At 40.8% G+C, this 19,568-nt stretch overlaps 1 protein-coding gene across 1 annotated transcript; it reads left to right on the forward strand.

Annotated features, from left to right (window-relative positions):
- The first annotated feature begins 2,095 nt into the window (after positions 1-2,095).
- dctn2 (dynactin 2 (p50)) lies at positions 2,096-19,541 on the forward strand. Its single transcript, XM_053636094.1, has 14 exons — positions 2,096-2,276; positions 3,107-3,175; positions 10,381-10,477; positions 10,582-10,643; positions 10,736-10,834; positions 13,259-13,419; positions 13,703-13,853; positions 13,963-14,028; positions 14,690-14,728; positions 14,825-14,902; positions 15,129-15,200; positions 15,950-16,052; positions 18,638-18,729; positions 18,813-19,541. The coding sequence occupies exons 1-14, from the start codon at positions 2,241-2,243 to the stop codon at positions 18,897-18,899; spliced, it is 1,212 nt and encodes a 403-aa protein (XP_053492069.1). The 5' UTR covers positions 2,096-2,240; the 3' UTR covers positions 18,900-19,541.
- Positions 19,542-19,568: the final 27 nt, after the last annotated feature.

Raw genomic sequence — 19,568 nt, forward strand, 5'->3', positions numbered from 1 at the left:
ACATCCTCGCCCCATTCCTGTTGGGGAAAGTCCAGTGCGCAAGTGACCAGGCTGCCTTTTACCCATCTCTGAAGGCCGTAATGGACCACTTCCTCCGAGCTCTGCCGCTCGAAGAACGGAAAGCGGTGAGGATGGAAAACATAACGGGTCCGAGGGAGATGGTGGAGGCCCTCAAGTGTGCCCTAGCCACGCTGAGCCTCGGCAGAGGTGAATGGAAAGATTTTTCGCTCAGCCCAAACTGGAAGAGAAGACTGCCAGAGAGCCACCCCACCTATGGGACCCCCAGAGACGAGTCCATGCCCACCGAGCTGGACCCAGCCTCCCCGAAGCAGGTGGTTAAACTCTGGCTAGCCGGCTGTGCCCTCCACAGCATGTCGGCCCCGGACACCCCAACCACAGCAGTCAACATGACCGGCCGGCCTGTCTCCGCCCTCCTCCACCCTGGCACGCCCCACCGCCCTCGGCCCTCTGCCTGAGCCCACGGGGGTCCTCCGGGGGGTCCCTGCCACAGAAGTGGTGATCTTCTCACCAGCCAGCAGTTGGCCGCTCCTTGTCAGTCTGATTCCAGAACTCCCGGTGCCCCTACTGCTCGGGCAGGACTGGCCAAGGTTTCCCAAGCCTTCGGCTACGACCAACTGCTGTCACCGACAGCAGAAGAAGCCAGCTACACAAAACCGGGTCCGGCCGACCTGCATGGCCCAATACAATGGGAACGCCGTGGGATGAGCCTCCTCAGATGAGACACATATTGCAACTGATCCTATCTCCTCTGTGTTCCACCAAGTCACTCAGGAGGGAAACCTTGAGCGTGAGCAGAAAGAGGACGACAGTCTGAGGCACTGCTGGGGCCAGGTGCGCATGATCGATGGCGTCGACCAGCACCCAGAGCAGCAGCTCCCTGACACCTACTTTATGGTATCCAATGGGCTCCTCTACTACTGAACAGAGTGCCTGGGACAGCCATGTGACCCCCTGGTGATTCCACGCTCCAAGATGCAGTCCCTGATGCACCTGGCCCACAGCCACTCACTCGGCGGCCACCTGAGGCCCCACAACACCCTGGCCAAGCTATGAAATCCGTTCCTTTGTCCCGGTATGGATGCCCACATCTGTGCCTTCCGCCAGCAGTGCCCTCAGTGCCAGCGAATTGCACCTCAGAAGCTTCTGCCCGCACCCCTCATCCCCCTCCTCATTATCACCGTCCCTTTTGAGAGGGTGGGCATGGATCTAGTAGGGCCGCTTCCAAAGTTTACCTGGGGCCACGAATACATACTGGTGATCCTGGATTACACCACCAGGTACCCCGAGGCCATCCTGCTGTGTAAACCCACCTCCCAGAACATCTCCAAGGAACTGGAGCTCCTGTTTAGCCACGTGGGGATCCCCAAAGACATCCTGACTAACCAAGGTACATCGTTTGTGTCAAGATTAATGGGTGATCTGTGTCGGCTGTTGCAGGTGAAACAGCTGCGAACCTTTGTCTACCACCCCCAGATCTCCTGGTGGAGCGGTTTAATCAGATGCTCAAAAGGATGCTCGGACAGGTGGTGGACGAGGATGGCCAGAACTGGGACCTCCTTCTCCCTTACGTTCTTTTCGCCGCCTAGGAGATGCCTCAAATTTCCACAGGATTCATGCCCTTCGAGCTTCTCTTTGGATGGTGCCCTCGAGGACTGTTAGATGTAGCACGGGAAGCCTGGGAAGAACAGCCCTCCCCATTCTGCTCCTTGGGCGATACATCAACCAGGTCACCACCATAGTGTGCGAACACATGGAGGCCTCACAGCGAGAACAGCAGCAGGCCTACAACCGCCCAGCACAGAACAGAGAATTTCAGCCCGGTGACCAGCTCCTGCTGCTCCCAAACACTGCCTGTAAATTCCTAGCCCGCTGGCAAGGCACGGTCTTTGAGAGGGTCTGCCCAGTTAACTACCGGCTGCAACAGCCTGGTAAGTGCACTGACACACAAATATACCAGTATCGGCTGATATTTATTATTATTATTATTATTATTATTATTATTATTATTATGTGTCTGTGTGTGCGCGCGCGCGAATGTTTCCCTTTACTTTTCAGAGACCTGGCAACCCTGCCGCTGGGTTCACGCCTGACGTTTGCACTGTTGTCAGCAGCTTGCAAGTCACCGAGGCGGCTCGCGTCAGTTTCTTTTCAAACTGGAAATTCTGTAACAAAAAATATCAGACACTCAGTAGAATTGTGCTCTATTTATCTGTGTGCTAATGGCCGACCCGAAGTACGCCAACCTGCCGGGCATCGTAAGTTTCTGTAATTCATATATAGCATGCTAGCGACAGTCAGAAGCTAGTTAGCCACACAGTATTCATACTAGCGCCTTGCAGCTAATCTCACTGCTAGCTATATAGTGTTATGCGGATAGCGTTTTCTTTCTTTCTTTTAAAGAAATGAACTTTTACAATAACACGTCGTTTTGGAGATTATTTTACAGACATTATTTGGTTAATGGCTGATACAGTTAAAGAGAGAGGCAGCCGAGTGAACTCGTAAACACAACACTGAAAAAGCCGGCTAATGTCCATGATCATATTATTACCAATATTATTATTATTATTATTATTATTATTATTATTATTATTATCATCCTCCTCAGCTGTTAATACTATAATAATAATAATAGAAGAAATGCTAGCTAGAAAAGTGATGGAGCGGTCCTGTGATGTTTTAGCGAACATATTTACAGCCTGCTACGTGACGTTAGATATCTAGGGGTTGTTTATGTTTCACGTTAGCTAGCTAGCATGATGATTCATTTTAAGCGTAGTTTTATTACACTGGCTTAGTAGAGAGGAGGGACAGTGTCAGGACTGGTGCTTAAGTTTGTAATAAAACATACAATGAAGCAAAAATCCGTCATTTCATTGCTGTGGGTGTTGTGAATGTGTGTATGGCAGTTGTCCTGTACTTCTCCGTCCATTTTGTAGAAGGGCGTCGGCCTGCACTGTCCAGTACACCATCAGCTACTGTTAAGCGCTTCATGCTCAGCTTTTTCTCCGGCACCGAGACCCGTGTCCGGGCAGTGTATTTATCCTGTTTGTGTGTGAACATTAATGTGGTCATGTGTCCACAGGCCTCTAACGAGCCGGATGTGTATGAGACCAGCGACCTGCCTGAGGACGACCAGGCGCAGTTTGAGTCGGTGAGTTGCTCCACACATGGACTTCTCACAATGCATTTCTTTGGGGGAAGTAATTTTATTTTGTTGTTTTTTTTTTTTTTGGGTGTGAGCATTCCGACCAGTGACTGTATCTATACAGAAGAACAGTTTGTATTCCCATACAACAAAATTAAAAAGACAAAGACGTTAATTTTATCCTGATATGCTGGGGATGGACCGGCCACAAAGAAGTTCTGTGTGGGCCATTTTCATTCTCGCGCTCTATCTCGTGATGTGTCGGTTCATGAACGATTCGTTCATTTTGAACGGATCTTTAATATGACTCAGGAACAACGAGTTGTCTCCGAGAGAGAGCGATTCGTTAATTTTGTGTCGACCGCACATGCGCTGCAACATCCCCATAGGTTCTGTACCGGAAACAGAAATGATTAGTTCACGTCTCGAGTCTTCGGGTTCGAGTTGTTCGTTCATCACGTCACAGCTCCTTTGGCTGAATGCAGTGGGGCTGGGACATGATGACCGAATGACTCGAGAGCTGAACTAATCATTTCTGTTTCTGGTATTGCATGGTGTATTTCCTATGGGGCGAACAAATGACTCGAACCCAAAGACTTGAGATGTGAATTAATCATTTCTGTTTCCGGGGAACAGACGTGACAAATGTGACGTGACAAAAGAACAACTCTGATCAGGAGGTGAGGTGAACTAACAGACTGTATAGCTTGAAGACCCAGCTAAGCAATTAATGAATCATTTCTGTTTCTCATAATTTGGCCTTGGTTGCATTAGCCTATAGTTTAGTTTTATTCCAAATGTGGTCAACATTTGCGTAAGTACTAGATGTCTTGAGGAATTTAACATGTAACATTTTAATTATATTCTGCTGAAATGAACGAAATGATTCAAAAAATGATTCGTTCATTTTGCTGAACGAGATTCAATGATCCGAGTCAGTAAAATGATCCGATCTTCACATCACTATCTCTCTCAGTGTAGGCCTCCACTTAAAAGGGTAGTTCACCCAAAAATGAAAATTCTGTCCTCAATTACTCACGCTCATGTCGTTCCAAACCCATAATACTTTCGTTCATCTTCGGAACAGAAATGAAGACATTTTTAACGAATCCCGGGAGATTTCTGGCCCTCCATTTACAGTCCAAGTAACCAAAACTTTCAAGCTCCCAAAAGTTCATAAAGGCATCGTAAAAGTAATCTGTGTAACTCCAGTGTTTTAATCCCAGTTTTATGAAGTGATACGAATGCTTTGTGTGCGCAAATACAGTAAAATTAAGTAAGTTTTTCTTCATAAAATATCTTCACTTACACATAGTGCTCCGATGTGCGTTCGCGAAAGAACACGCATTGTGTTGACAAGAGAGCAGGCAATAAAACGTAAGGCCGTATTTATCTTGAAATCTGCAAACATATTTGTTACAAAGGTTGTTCTGTGTGACTCAGTTTGTCTGCTCTCGCGATACAGATGTACCCGGAAGCGTTGCACTGTTTACAGCAGAGGAAGAGGGACGCTGTACACAAACTGAGTCACATAGAACGATCTTAAAACTTAAACTTAAAATCCCTAACCCTTGAGCAGCAACAACAACAACTGCAACCAAACGCTTCTGATAATTGGAGATCAGTCTTTCACAGTGCTGTGGTGGAATTTTGGCTCACTCTTCTTTGCAGAACTGCTTTAGTTCAGCCACACTGGAGGGTTTTCAAGCTGTCTGTTTAAGGTCCTGCCACAGCATCTTACTTGGTTCAAGTCAGGACTTTGACTAGACCACTCCAAAACTTTAATTTAACTTTTTTGTTTATTGTTATAATTTTTTTAAAATTAGCCATTCAGAGGTGGACTTAGTCCTATGCTTTGGATCATTGTCTTGCTGCATAATCCAGTTGCGCTTGAGTTTCAACCTAGAAACTGAAAACCGGACATTCTCCTTTAGGATTTTCTGGTAGAAAGCAGAATTCATGTTTCCCCTCAATTAAAAGATTGTGGAAGGCATTTTGCTAAAAAGTGTTAGTTTCCCCATATGTATGGGGACTTTTGGGACACCCGTACATTGGACCTAACACAGTTCCGTCATAATACTAGTTGAGGCACTTTCATTTGGACAAATTATTATTTTGAATACAGGGCGCCACTTTAAAGCAAATTCCTGAGCTGATATTTTTTCTTCCCAAGACATTTAGTATGTTCGATTTCTTAGAAATTTCCTTTATTATATCAAGTCCAAAATTGGCAAATAGTTTATGTTAAGATATTAATAGTGAACAATTTCTGTCTGAATTTTATATACTACCTTCTTAAAGTCATGTCCTGAGACATGAAGAGTCATAGCAAAAAAATTGACTCCTTATATTCTCTCTTTTTTTGGGGGTGAATTTCATTGAATTGTAAAATTAAGTTATTTCTTTCCTTTTATATCCAAAACTCGTGGGGCATGCAATCTTTTGCACTCTGTGTATACAGTCTTTGATCCTGGCCTTTTCATATGAGTATTAATGAGAGTTTCTGATGACTCAACACCCAGAGCAGAAAAAAAAAAAGTTTAGCAAAATAAATTAAGCCAACTTTGTCACATCACAAGTTCACCACTGTGCTTTTAATATATTGATTGCATGTGCATATAAAATAACACAAGGGGAAATAAGAGCAATTACATATAGCATAAAATAATTACAACTAATTATTACAAAGTGCTTTTTATCAGTTTTGTGCATCCCAAGATCTTGTGACCTAATGGTTTTATTAGAGCTGGGCTAATTGCTGACACACTATTAACGTAATAGTGCTTTACCTTCCCTGTCACAACACCTTCTCTCCTTGTTATGAACCACTTCGGACACTAGTTTGTGCAAGTAAGATGTCCTCCTTTTTCTCCAGGAGTAAATGCATGGGTTGGACTCTTGCTCCCTTTCTTCTTGGTTCCAATCAGAAACAATCATATCCTAGAGCTGTGGGACCTTCTGATTTTTTTTTTCCCTGATTCGGCATCTGTCTTGATTTGATTTTTTTTTTTTTCTTCTTAATGTAAGCATGGGATAGGTTTGAACCGCTAATGGGCTGGACTGGAGGACATCCCATAGAGCCACCAAGGCAAAATTTTCCTACCATTGCAATTTTGAGATATTTTCATAGAGATATGGTAGCTTGAGATCACACTAACTGTATACTAAATCTCAGACCAAATGCTTTTCATGGAGCATGAAATAGAGAGTGCCTGCATGCACACACATTGCTTTAATGGACTGTCACTCCTTTTCCACCAACACAATCTCGATCTTGCACCTGGTGTTGGTTTCCAGCAGTTCAAGCGCCAATGCATTACGCTATCAAAATGTGAGTTTTGATAAGTGGGGTAATAATAAGAGCAACTGTGGAGGATTGTGCAAGTTTTACTTCTGGGTTTGAGAATTTAATTCATCTACAGTAAAATTCTTCAGTGCCACAAAAAGCCATGATTTATATCATATGATTAAAGATCTTTTTCAGGGGTGGACAAATGATAAATTCATTAGCTAGTTAACAATTCAAGTAAAAGCTCAAGTGTGCTGCCCAGTCCCATGTTTTGGATGCCTAGAAACTAACTGACCAGGTTAAAAAGTGGTAGATACTGTAAAGTAACAATATATGGTGAGCTAGCTACAGTAGTTAAGTTGGAAAAGATGGATCATTATCCAGTTCTAGCAGAGTTTCTAATGTAGCATAGTGTCATGTTTGCGGGCTTGGTAAAAAGTCAGCAAGATGTTGATTAGAGGTCGACCAATAGTGGATTTTATCGATACAGATAACTAAATTGGGCATTACCTGCCAATAACCGATTAATCAAATCATAGCTTTTAAAATTGATACTGAATGAAAATATAACACTCAAAGTAAAATATTGCTGAACTTTATTCCAAAAATAAACAGTACTGACTGTACCATGAAAATGTACTGTACTTTTTAAAATAAAACTTAGTGACTGTTAATACATATTAAAGTTAATAAAATATATATGTCCAAACTGTAAAAATAGACATCCAAAATAAAAACAAATAACACAACAAAATTTGTCAGCGATAGTTTTTATTACACCTCTAGAGGCCGCTGTCCTACTCTATAATGACAGCAGCCGCTCCCGCAAGGGAGGCAACCAGGAAAAACTCAGTGTGGATTTTTTGCCGTTCCAATAGTCCGTTATTGGTGCCCAAACCACTCAATCGGTTGACCTCTATCGTTGATTTAAGGTTTTGTCTATGAGTGGTGATCTATCCTCGCATTTCACGTAAATACTGTTATGTCTCGTGTCTTCCTCTTGACAGGTGACTGTGTAGTAATCAGGAGAGTAATGTTTTGCTTTGCGTTAATCTTTATTTTCAACATACTTCGTGTTCCTGCCAAAAGGCCATCCATCATCCATACATGATTATTAATTTGCCCCGTAATTTTAGATTTTTCTACCATCAGACCGTCAGATTATGCCACAAGCTGCTGTGTGTAGTGAGGCAGGCTTTGGGATTTCAAACACATGCCCTTTAGTTTCAGCATCAGGGTGTGTTGCATCTTCGAATCTTGAAGCACATTTAGTTTAAACATGCCAAATGGAAAGCTTTGGTTTGCAAAAGTCTGCCAGGCAACTATGAATGAAAAAAATAATAATAGCCTGGATACTAAACTCAGATTCCTGAGCTACTGATTTGTCCACCCCTGGATTTTTCTTTTTCTTTCTTTTTTTTTTATTGTTGTTCTTTTTTTTTTATTAATTTAAGTGTAGCTATCCAAAGTTTTGCAAGCATTAGCAACATAGCTCTCAACATTTTAATTTGTTGCAATCACTACTAAAATGGTTTCTTCCGTCCAGCTGTGATTCATAGTAATTTTCCAGTTTTCAGCATTGTTTGAACACTATTTTTCCAACTCTCCTACAATGGTATATACAGAGCAGTTATTTGAATAACTTCAGCTCCTTGAGCCACAAAATACCGCCGGCCTTGAGTGTTTGATGTACCTCGTTGTTGGTTTGAGATCAGTAACACAGTGTTTTGACTCTGGAACCGGACCAGTTGTTCTGGCAGAAAACTGTGGTGGAAAAGTGTGGAACGGATCCAAATCAGGCACCTTGTCAGTAGAAAAGTGATGAAGTAACTGCTGTGTGCCTCCAGTGTGAGCTCCATATGTGTGGAACACCTGCTGTTTCTCTGATCTGAAGGAGAAGGTGCCTCAGCCCTTTCATCCTTCACCTTCAGGCTGAGAGAGAAACTCTCCTGCACAGCTGTCTGAATCGCTTGTCTCCTAACCTACATCGACCATAATGTGCGGCCCATGTTTTCCCACTCTAACTCAGTCCGATTTGTGACCTGCAGTGTTGTCTAAAAATTGAGCATAAACTCAAACACAGCTTTGCTGTGAGAAGCTTTTGAAATGATTGTCTTATGGCCTTGTGGGGTCGGGAAAGAGAGATAGCCTGATTGAATAGACAGCACAACGGGTGCTTACAACAATCAGCCCTTTTTTTTTTGTTTTGTTTTTTTTGCCTTTGCCACCAGCTCCTGTTATGCATGTCATGTGATAACCACATTAATATGTCTCTCTCTTTCTCTTGCTCTTTCCTTATCTCTCTCTCTCTCTCTCCTTTGTGTCTTGCTCCTCCTTTACTTCTACCCCCTCTAACTCTCTTTGGGAACCCAAGGAGCTGGTAAGAGCTTATGTGATTTCCCCCTAACATCACTCCTCCCATCTAATCATAATCAACCCCTTGTCTGTTTTAAATGGACTTTGTGTTTGACTGAGTGTTTTGCCTTGTTGTGCATCTTCCTGTCAGTATAACGCTGTTTACAAATCCAGCGCTAACTAGGCAGCATAGCACTAAACACTGCTTTACCCTGGAAGTAAAAGCCAAAACCCATATAACATCTGTGCAATCACACTCTTCCAGTAGCACACCAGTGGTTTTTCTCTAAGCCATCTGAAATGTGTGTGTGATTGTAATTGCTGCCCATAGTGGGTGTATGAAACTGGATCCAGTAAACCATTTCAGTTGGCTGGCACATGAATTTACGGAAATAGTTTAACAAACTAACTAAATGAAGTTGGAGGCAGTTAATAAAATCGAAGAATCCAGTTTTGTATTTTGCCCACATCATGTCTTTGTCAAATTGTGTGTGTGTGTATTTGAGAGTGTGAATAACATTGAATGTGAAGCTGAAATCAACAAATTAATCCTGTGATTGCATTTTTAGATCATTTTAGCATGGCAAACTGATCAAGTTTGCAGTTCTATAGTGATTTCTATAGGCTTAGTGTACACTAGGCTAGTGTGATATAATGATACCATCCCTACATGATATTACGCTGCCGTGATATCCAGTGACGTTTATCGCCAATTACATTACTTATTTTATTACTTTATATACATTCTATTACTTATTTTGTGTAGGAGGTCCATAAAACACTAGAGTAGTCACTCAAAAATACGCCTAATACATCTATTTCTCTCCAATTAAATGAGACGGTGCAATCAGCAGATGAATCTGGAATTATTTGTACTGATAATGTTAACGGTAATGATAATTAGAAAGCGATTAAATCTGTGGGTTTTTTAAAAAAAATATATTTTACTGGCACTGTCCTGCTTAACACTTTGAGCAGCAGCAAGAGTAAAACATTTGGTTATGTGGACATTAGACAACCAGTCTGTGAAAAGATTCACCATCCCTGATGATTAAAATCATTTCATCATGAAATTGTATAAAAGGAAAATCACAAGCAGGGGGAAAAAAAATCAATATCTCACATGCCAAGTACACATTTGATTTTTGTTCATTTTTTTTCTGCAGTACTTATAGTAATAATGATCACTGACATTTCCGCCTTAATTTCTCAAAAACATTGCATGTACAACTTGTTTTTAAAAGTCTGCATGTGTCATACTGTACGTGTTATATATTTTGGACCTTTTTTACATCTGGCATTAAAAAGCAAACTGCTTGTGTAAGAATATTAATCTTGGTTGAGAGTAAACCAGGAGTAGTGTAGTGTAAAACATGTTTAAAAAAAAAAAAAAATAACTGCTTGACCATTACTGGAACAGTTAGCATGCACGTAAATTAAAGGTTAGTTACAGCTGCAAGCAGTTATTGCCATTTAAATACCATTTTAATCTCAGGTGTAAAAAGCAGCCTCAGATGTTCCGACTTGTAAAGCAGCTGTTAACATGTTTTCCTCATCCCTCTAACAGGAAGAGCTGTGCAGTGACAGTGTGGAGCGGATTGTTGTCAATCCCAACGCTGCCTACGACAAGTTCAAAGACAAGCGTGTCGGCACTAAGGGCCTGGGTGAGTACAGTGACTGCTGGGTGTATATATCTGATTTGTTCTGTGAAATGTTAATGCTTGTGTTCCTTGTCTGGGTCTCATTGCTGTGCGCTGAACATTTACAGATTTCTCGGACCGCATCAGCAAGAGTCGCAGAGTCGGCTATGAGTCTGGAGACTATGAGCTTGTGAGTTCTCCCTCAGGTTCCCTGTTAGGTATATGCCAGTCGAAGTGTTTGGTTTAATGAGTCCCTCCACCTTTCTCTCCATCTCCCTCTAGCTGGGTGAAGGGTGTGGGGTTAAGGAGACTCCTCAGCAGAAGTACCAGCGGCTCGTTAATGAGATTCAGGAGCTCACAGAGGAAGTGGAACACATTCAGGTTAGGGATCACTACACACAGATGCTCTCTTCATCCTCTTTTTTAATTTTTAGTTTTATTTCAGCCGTTTTAACTTTAGATGAGTCATCGCTAAATGTTATTCAGTCATTTTGTTACTGACTCTTCTGAACCAGAAATCATATCTGCTCATTTTTTAAGGACATTAAATACAAACACTTAGACCAATCAAGGAATGAAGTAACAGGCCTCATGCAGCTGTCTTCTCAGCAAACTGACATTGATGGTGTTTTAGTTGTTATTACAGATAAATATTTCAACCTGGAAGATGTAGTGAAGTTACATGCTTTAATAATGATTAGTCCTTTAAACAAAAACAGTTACTTTGCCTAGGCAGATATACTAGGTGACTAATTCCCTACATACTAAATGCTGTGAATAAATAGACTACGCTACTTGGTTCTATCAGTAGAGAAAAATACTAGCAACTAAGAGATGTTACGCAGCTTAGTTGCACATTTATAAAATATACCATAAAAAAATAATTGTGCTGCAAAATGCGTGGAGCATTAACGTGACTTAACAGAATGATAATAATATTTATATTTCATTTTTATTTTATTTTTTCTTTTCCTAAGAAAACTTAAGACATTTAGAAGGACACATTTTGATTTGTTTGAATACTTTGGTAGTTTCATTTAAGTGATCAGTAGCACACTTTCTCTTAATTGCTGGAATTTTTATTCTATCGATTGAACCGAGTACCATAGTCTGCTTATTCAGTGCTAGGCTGGGGAAGTGCATGGTTATACCTGGTTTAGTGTTTAAGGCGCGAGTATTTAAATACTGAAATCATATGTCGACAAGAATCAGTGAAGGGGGGGGGGGGGGATATAAAAAAAAGAAAAGCTCTGGCAATATTTTGATGCAGAGGGTACAACTGTCATGTTGTACAAGTTCCAGGTATACACTGTGATTAAAAATGTCCCTGAAGCGTAAAGAATTTATGTGATTGTTTCAATTCACCTTTGTAGTAAATATAGGTTGACATGAAAATATCTGATTTGACCTAATTATAAATAACCATTGGCACTGTGATCATATTAAGTGCAGTACTCTAGTACCGTGGTTCTCAACCTCTGAAAGTGGTTGTCGCGCCTAGCGACAAATCTAGCGACTTTTATGGACAAACTTTAGCGACTTTCCAAAAATCACCAGTACTGTCCTGCAAGCGTGAGGTCTTGCTTTCTCGCTGCACTCTCACCTCTCTGTGTCTGCTCTGTTCAGTGAGAGGCTGAGAGCTGGAGATTTAACAATGTCGTGGATAACGAGACGCGCCCTTCGTCCCGATTTACAGCATTTGTATGTGAATGTTTTTATAACGCAAGACGAATGGAATGCAACATGTTTTACATGTAAAATAGTCCACGTTATTACAGCCTAATTCTCTTGCTCAAAGTAGTTCTAGTGTTCAGAAACATTTTTGATCATTCATGTTCCATACCTGTCAGTTACATAGTTTAATAAGTTATTTAAAAAATCCAAAAGGTTATGAAAAGTAAATTTAAGAAGTACAAAAACCAGATTATAGATTAAGTTTATATATATATATATATATATATATATATATATATATATATAATATAATATATTTTAACCGATATCAGAGAGCATACTGTGACAGTAGAGCTACAGGCTTGAATATTTAGCTGACATGAGCAAAGCTTTTGCTTTGCATTTTAAAATGTTTTTTTTTCTTCTCTTTTCGTTATTTCTCTGTATTATGTCTGTCAAACACAAACAGCAGGGATGTTTAGTTTTAGTGGAAAGCAATACCTGATGAAGCCATATGAAATACTCCGTTTCACCATCTTGTGGCAGTTAACCCGAATAGCTGTTCAATAATTCTTTCGGTTATCTGAATAATAAAATGAAATTAAGCAGAAGGTACATACCTATGCCGATATAAAAAAGCTTTTTATATTAATGAATTGTCCTCCCCCTGCAACACTGAATCATCTATTTCAAACATTACATCTTTATAAAGTCTGTAGCTTTATTTTGCAGGATACTGCAGCTGTGAATCAGCCACTTTTAATTTTTCAAGTACCAAGGAGCCATGGAGTTCAGTAGCTACAGTAGAGTACCAAAAATGACATCTGAGCATCTACCACCAGCTTTCCAGAGATCCCTCTCTTGTTGTTGGACTACACTTAATCTGTGTTCATATTCATTGTCCTCTGAAATGTCTGGGAAGGTGTTCAGGCACACAGACCATTTGGAATGTACAGTAGCTATAAGTTATGTTAGGTGACTGGACTTGTGATATCATCTGGAAATAATTAAGGCCTTCACATGAGTTACTCACTGTCATTCTGAACAAGTAAATCCTTAATTTATTTTTTGGATAGGGTGAGGTGGAGCACTTAACATTTATTGGCTGTGTGTGTGTGTCCGTCCCTTCAGACCAGTACTAAAGAGAGCAGTGCAGAGGAGCGCCTAACGCCGGTGGTTCTGGCTCAGCAGGCGGCCCAGCTCAAACAGCAGCTGGTCTCAGCCCACCTGGACTCCTTGCTGGGCCCAAACGCCCACATCAACTTGGCTGACCCAGATGGAGCTCTTGCCAAGTAAGGAACAATGGAGATTGGTCTGTAATGAGACTAGATGACACATTTTTCTGCTGATATTGGATCAATGTTCTCTGTGCAGTGTGTCCTTTTAGCCAGTGCTGCAGGATGAGCTAAACTACTCCCAAAACAAAGAGATTAACAACCATGAGAACAGTACAGAGTGTTCCTGAAGTTTTGAGAAAGAGAGAAATTGAGTGCATGAAACAGGGACACAGTTTCTACTTTATTAAATGCAATCACACTCTGTGTGTGTGTGTGTGTGTGTGTGTGTGTATGTTAGGCGGTTGATGACTCAGTTGGAAGTGGCACGGGGTGTGCGTAGCAGTGCTGGGGGAGAGGGGAAATCAGCAGCACCCAAAGGCCCGGATGGAGTTGTGCTGTATGAACTCCACAGCCGGCCTGAACACGAGAAGTTCACAGAGTCTGCCAAGGTACAAACGCGTTTTTCTAAACATAGCTGCCTCATTTTTCTTAAGCTTATTCGGGACAAAGTAAAGTAATTGCAGTTACTGACCTTGTCCTCTGTCTTTGTATCTGTAGATCGCGGAGTTGGAGAGGAGGTTGGCGGACCTGGAGACTGCAGTAGGTTCTGGATTAGATAAGCAGGTGCGTTTACTTGCCTACACTTTCTCATTCTCCTCAGTCAGGTTAAACTTATGTTTGTAATAATCATCCGGCTCCGAGTTAAATCTAGGAACAACTTTGCGTTACCTTGGAATTAAATCGACTAGTGAGACCTACTGTGTTTGTGGATCAGAGGAACATATTTGCGTAGTGGCTTTGAAAAATCCTTCACATGGTGAAATTTTGGCACTTACTACTAGGCTTTCTTGTTTGTTTGTTTTTGTTTCTATTTTTCTTTCAGTCACAACTAAAAGTGACAAAAGTTTGGTCAAATAGTGAGAATTGCACTTAAAGAATCCATTCAGACTGCGCGGTAGATGTCTTGACAGCACCAGCCGTTTACAAACTGAGTTGATCAGGCTGAAGTACTTTTCTCTGTGGCACCTGGCCTGACGTTCTCTGTGTGAATAAACCCTTAAACACTCGGGCTCCTTACCTAACATGGTCTTTGTGGGACAGCCTAGGCAAGATTGAAAATGTATGTTTATGGGATCCCAATTGTTTTTTTCTGTTAGCTAATATCAGTACGCAGTTGTGCTTTCCCAGTTTTTGGTTATGACTCAGTACACACTTCACTGTGTGAAGTCGTGAGATCTCGCTAGTTTGTTGAAACAGTCTTGTGTTTTGGTTGTGTGTACTGCAGGGTCCCCTCAGTGCTGGACTACAAGGTGCCAGTCTAGTGGTGAGTAGCATACTGGTACATCAGTGCTAATGTGCTTGACTGCGTGTCTGCTCCACTTCATGTTCTTGACATTTTTATTTTCTTCTGTCTCTGTAGGAGACTATGGAGCTGCTGCAGGCTCGTGTCAGTGCTCTGGATGCTGCCACTCTGGACCAGGTTGAAGCCAGACTACAGGTAAACCTTCTGAGTTTAAGCTTTCCTACTGAAAATAAGTAACAGATAGAAGGTTCTGGCAGCAGTTAGAATAACACTATAGTAGTACAATCATTACCAGTTTTGCACATTATAGATTAGTATGCAGATCTTTATACAAACATAAACAGAAGCCCTCTTTTGAATCTTTTTATTATTATGTGTAATGCTCCAAGAAGTAAGTGGAAGTTTTGCTTTCTGCTTGCAGAGTGTTTTGGGGAAGATGAATGAAATAGCAAAACACAAGGCAGCGATTGAAGATGCAGAAACCCAAAACAAGGTGGGCGTACATTCTCACTCAGCAGTTGTTTGTGATGTAACTGAGAAATTGTCTGCTGAAACGCACTAAAAAGTTTATAGCGTTTTGTGCACACATGCCCTGAATGTGCTGTAGTAACTTGAACATCGCTTTGTCTCTGTGTACAATGAACGTCGTCTGCCGCATTATTTGCTAGTGCATCTGTGTGGTGGACAAGACCATAGTACAACTAATGTTAAGAAATTTTCCTCTGTGACTGGCTTTCTAAAAGAGAGGGCTAAATTCCAAACTCTTACATCCTATGCAGCTTATGACTAAACTAAAGGCCAAAAATTTTCCTCTTTTTTTATATAGCCAGCATTTGTTTTCTACATTTATAAATTATGTATCTTATTTGAAAACAATTACATTCAGCAAAGAGATTAAGTATTTTTAGTGCACTGTATTTAGCGTAGAAAGGTGCAGCAGTCATTGATTCATGTAACTAATGGTGGATCTTCAAGTGCAAATATTTAGTGTCATGCAATGGCTCAGATGTAAAGGTATTCTGTATCCTATTCTCAGTTTGTGTCTCCACTTAAATGTTTACAAACAGAGAAATGGTCATTTTTAAAGGATGAGTTGTTCCATATTTACGATTTTAGGTAGGTAGTAGGGCGTTAAGCTTAGACACATGTTTAGAGTGGAGTTAGTGTTTTCGAGTTATTAGGGTGACACCCTTTGCCGTTAAATTATACTGCTGGTGCTTGTTTGGTTTGTGCTCCGTTTAGGTGACACAGCTGTACGATGTGGTGCAGAAGTGGGATGCCATGGCAACCTCCCTCCCTCAGGTGGTCCAGAGACTGATAGCTGTGAAAGAGCTACACGAGCAAGGTAACATCTCTCTTGGGTTTCACGTGGTACCATGCCAGTGATGCTTTAGGGAACTCGAGTTTCAGTCATTGGATGCTTTAAGATTTTTTTGTTTTGATTTTTAAAAGGTTCATCAAATCACTCTACGTCATTATGAGACTTGGGTACGGTTAACATGGTTTTTCTTTTACCTCGAGCTTGTTGCGATTGTGTCCTTCATCACATACCTCTACAGCATAAAGGCCCATTAAGATTGTGCGTGTGTGCGCGAGGGTCCTGCCTCCACTGACACGCTCGCTTCTTCCCCCTCTCCAGGACTGAACCGCTAACAGTAACGGAGGAATGCCACCGAATGTAGCAAAGTAAAAGTACATTTGTGATTTAAAAATGAGCTCGAGTAAGAGTAGAAGTATGGCCAGTTAAACCTACTCTTAAAAGTAATTTTTTTTTTCAAAAAAGTTATTCAATTACATGTAACGAAGTAAATGTAGCACGTTGATACCCACCTCTGTAAATAATTATACATTATCATTTATTTATAAACAAATAATTTCTCTGTACATATACAAATGAGGATGAATATGTGTTGGGTAAATAGAAAGTAGGAGGTGGAAATGGTGCACATTTTGAACCAGTGTGAATGAATTCTAAATAAATAATTTGCAAAGCCTACAGTTGTGTTCAAATAAATAGCTGTGCTGTTAATAAAAGTGAATAGAAGTGCAAATATTTTTTAATATCTTTTTCTTTCCATATTTCAAATGTAGAATGTGGAAACATTACACATCAATTCCAAATCAAAGCATTAACAAATTTGATCAAGTCTGCATTATTCTTTTACAGGAAGCAAAGGAATATTAATCTGTTAAAAAAATAGCAGTCGACATTTCTTTTTCTCTTCAAACTCAAACACTTAAAAACTGAAGATGTTTTTCAGGATTTAACTTCACTTTAAATTACTGAACTAATATTTAGATGCGTAAGCATTGTTTCTGATAACTGCTGAGGATCTGTGTTGCATCGAGTCAACCAACTTCTGGCACCTAGAGACAGGTATTTCAGCCCAGGATAATGATGATGAGTCTTTATTGATCACATATACATATGCACAGTGAAATTCTTTTCTTCGCATACCCTGGCATGTCAAGAAGCTGGGGTCAGAGCTCAGGATGCAGCGTCCCTGGAGCAGAGAGGGTTAAGGGCCTTGCTCAAGGGCCCAACCGTGGTAACTTGGGAGAACCTCTGACCTTCTGATCAATAACCTAGAGCCTTAACCGCCAAGCCACCACTGCCAATTAATGTCACCCCTCTAGTTTTAAATGGGGTTGAGGTCAGGGGATTGAGCTGGCCACTCCATTACCTCAAATCCTTTTTGTCTGGAACCAAGATGTTGCTCAATTAATTGTGTGTTTGGGGTCGTCATCTTGTTGAAACACCCATTTCAGGGGCATTTCCTCTTCAGTATAGGGCAACGTAATCTCAAGTATTTTGATGTATTCAAACTGATCCATGATCCCTGGTATACGATAACCAGGCCTAACACTGTAATATGAAAAATATCCCTATACCAAGATTTTTGCACCACCATGCTTCACCGTCTTCTGTGTACTGTGGCTTGAATTCAGTACAAGTGGATAGCCTGACGTAGTGTTGATGACGACTGGACCCGAAAAGATGTGATCGTGTTCCTTGGCAAATTTGAACCGATTCTGCACCTGCCAGTTGTTTTGTTTTTTTTTTCTTCTTCTTCTTCTTTTCAACAACGTTGCTTTACACAGGCTTCTCAATGATAGCTTTGATCAAACATCATCTGACTGTAACAGTACTTCCAGGCCATTTTAGATCATCATTGATCTTTCTGGAGGTTACTGATTGGCTGTATCTTTGCCATTCTGACTATTCTTCGATCCGTTTTAACAGTAGTTGCTCGTTTTCTTCCCTGCTTTTTTCAAGCTTTTGTTGCCATTTTAAAGTATTGGAGATGGTTTTAGTTGAGCATCCTGTAATTTGCTTAACAACTTTATACGTTTTCTCTTCTCCAATCAACTTTTCAATCAAATTACGTCATTCCTCCGAACAATGTTTGGAACGGCCCATTTTATTTAGCAATTCAGAAGGAAATATATTTTATAGCAATGTGTAAAACGTTTGCTTCCTTTGTTCCTTAATAAAGGACACTTATTGACACCCATTTTTTCAGAGATTGAATGAATTCTTTAGTTAAACTCCACAGTGCTGTTCTTTTGAGAACACACCCCTTTCAACGAACGAGTCAAGCACTCAGAACAAGCAGCGTGCATGTGATGACAGTTGGGTCTGTTGTTTTTCTGTTACACTACTACATCTACAAGTAAATGATGTGCAATTCAGAAATATCACTACTACTAACAGGGGTTCATCAGGTTCCTCATGTTGTACTACTATTCTTTTTTTTCATTTTTAACACAACTGTATATGCCAATGATACTGTTGGTGTTTAGTCTGAATGGGTTCATGGTCTAAAATGACACATGACCACTAAATTCCACACATTTGTCCTGTGTTAAACTGCTAGTATGACTTGTCAGGCTTGTTTGTGAGAGGAAGTGCCTTTGTGTTTTTCTCAGCCATGCAGTTTGGGCAGCTGCTGGCCCATCTGGACACCACACAGCAGATGATCAACAACTCACTGAAGGACAACAGCACACTGCTCACCCAGGTACTCACTCTCTTTTGTATTTAGTGACAAGTTTCTCACACCCTTTTTCTGTTCTAACATGCCTTTATTCTGTTTGTGTTCAGGTGCAGCAGACCATGAAAGAGAACTTGGTTTCGGTAGAAGAGAACTTTGCTGCTTTGGACCAGAGGATGAAGAAACTCTCCAAATAAGATTTTTCTTTCTCAAATGAGCAATGAAGAGTAGGAGATTGAGGGACGTGGGGAAAAAGATTATCATTTCATACATTTTGATATCCTGTGCTTTGCTCCTTCCATTAAACTTTATTTCCAATATTCTGTGTTAAGGAAAAAGTTTAAAACAAAGGTTTGACCAAATACACAAACTTGTAGTGATCTTTACTCTGGAGATAGGTGTGTATCTCATATCTCAAGCCATTGCCTAAATTCCACTCCCAAATGCTGATGGGGTTTTAAAATAAGGAATTCCAGATTTGTGATTTTTTTCCCACCATTTTAACTCCATTTGAAAGACCGTGTTTTTGGTTGGTAATTTAGTCCTTAGGTAGGAAGCGTCTGTGTTTAAATATCACTCCATAAAGGAATAAAATTTACACGTGAAGGCCACTGCCTTTGGTCAATGTTAACGGGAGGATGGTTGCTCATTGAGTAAGAAATCATACTGTATTTATACATCTGAGAGTACCTTTAACTAATCACTCTCAGTCGCTTGTAACTCATTGTATTATGACCAAGATGGATCGGCGCAGGTTACTCTGCTTTTGTCATACGCGTAAACTGTTTAAAATATTGTCTTTCTCCAGATGTGAGAATAAATTGAACATGCTTTGAGAAGTGTTGCAGTGTTCTTTTCACACCACT

Source organism: Ictalurus furcatus, chromosome 11 (genome assembly GCF_023375685.1).
Source record: "Ictalurus furcatus strain D&B chromosome 11, Billie_1.0, whole genome shotgun sequence".
NCBI classification, from domain to species: Eukaryota; Metazoa; Chordata; class Actinopteri; order Siluriformes; family Ictaluridae; genus Ictalurus; species Ictalurus furcatus.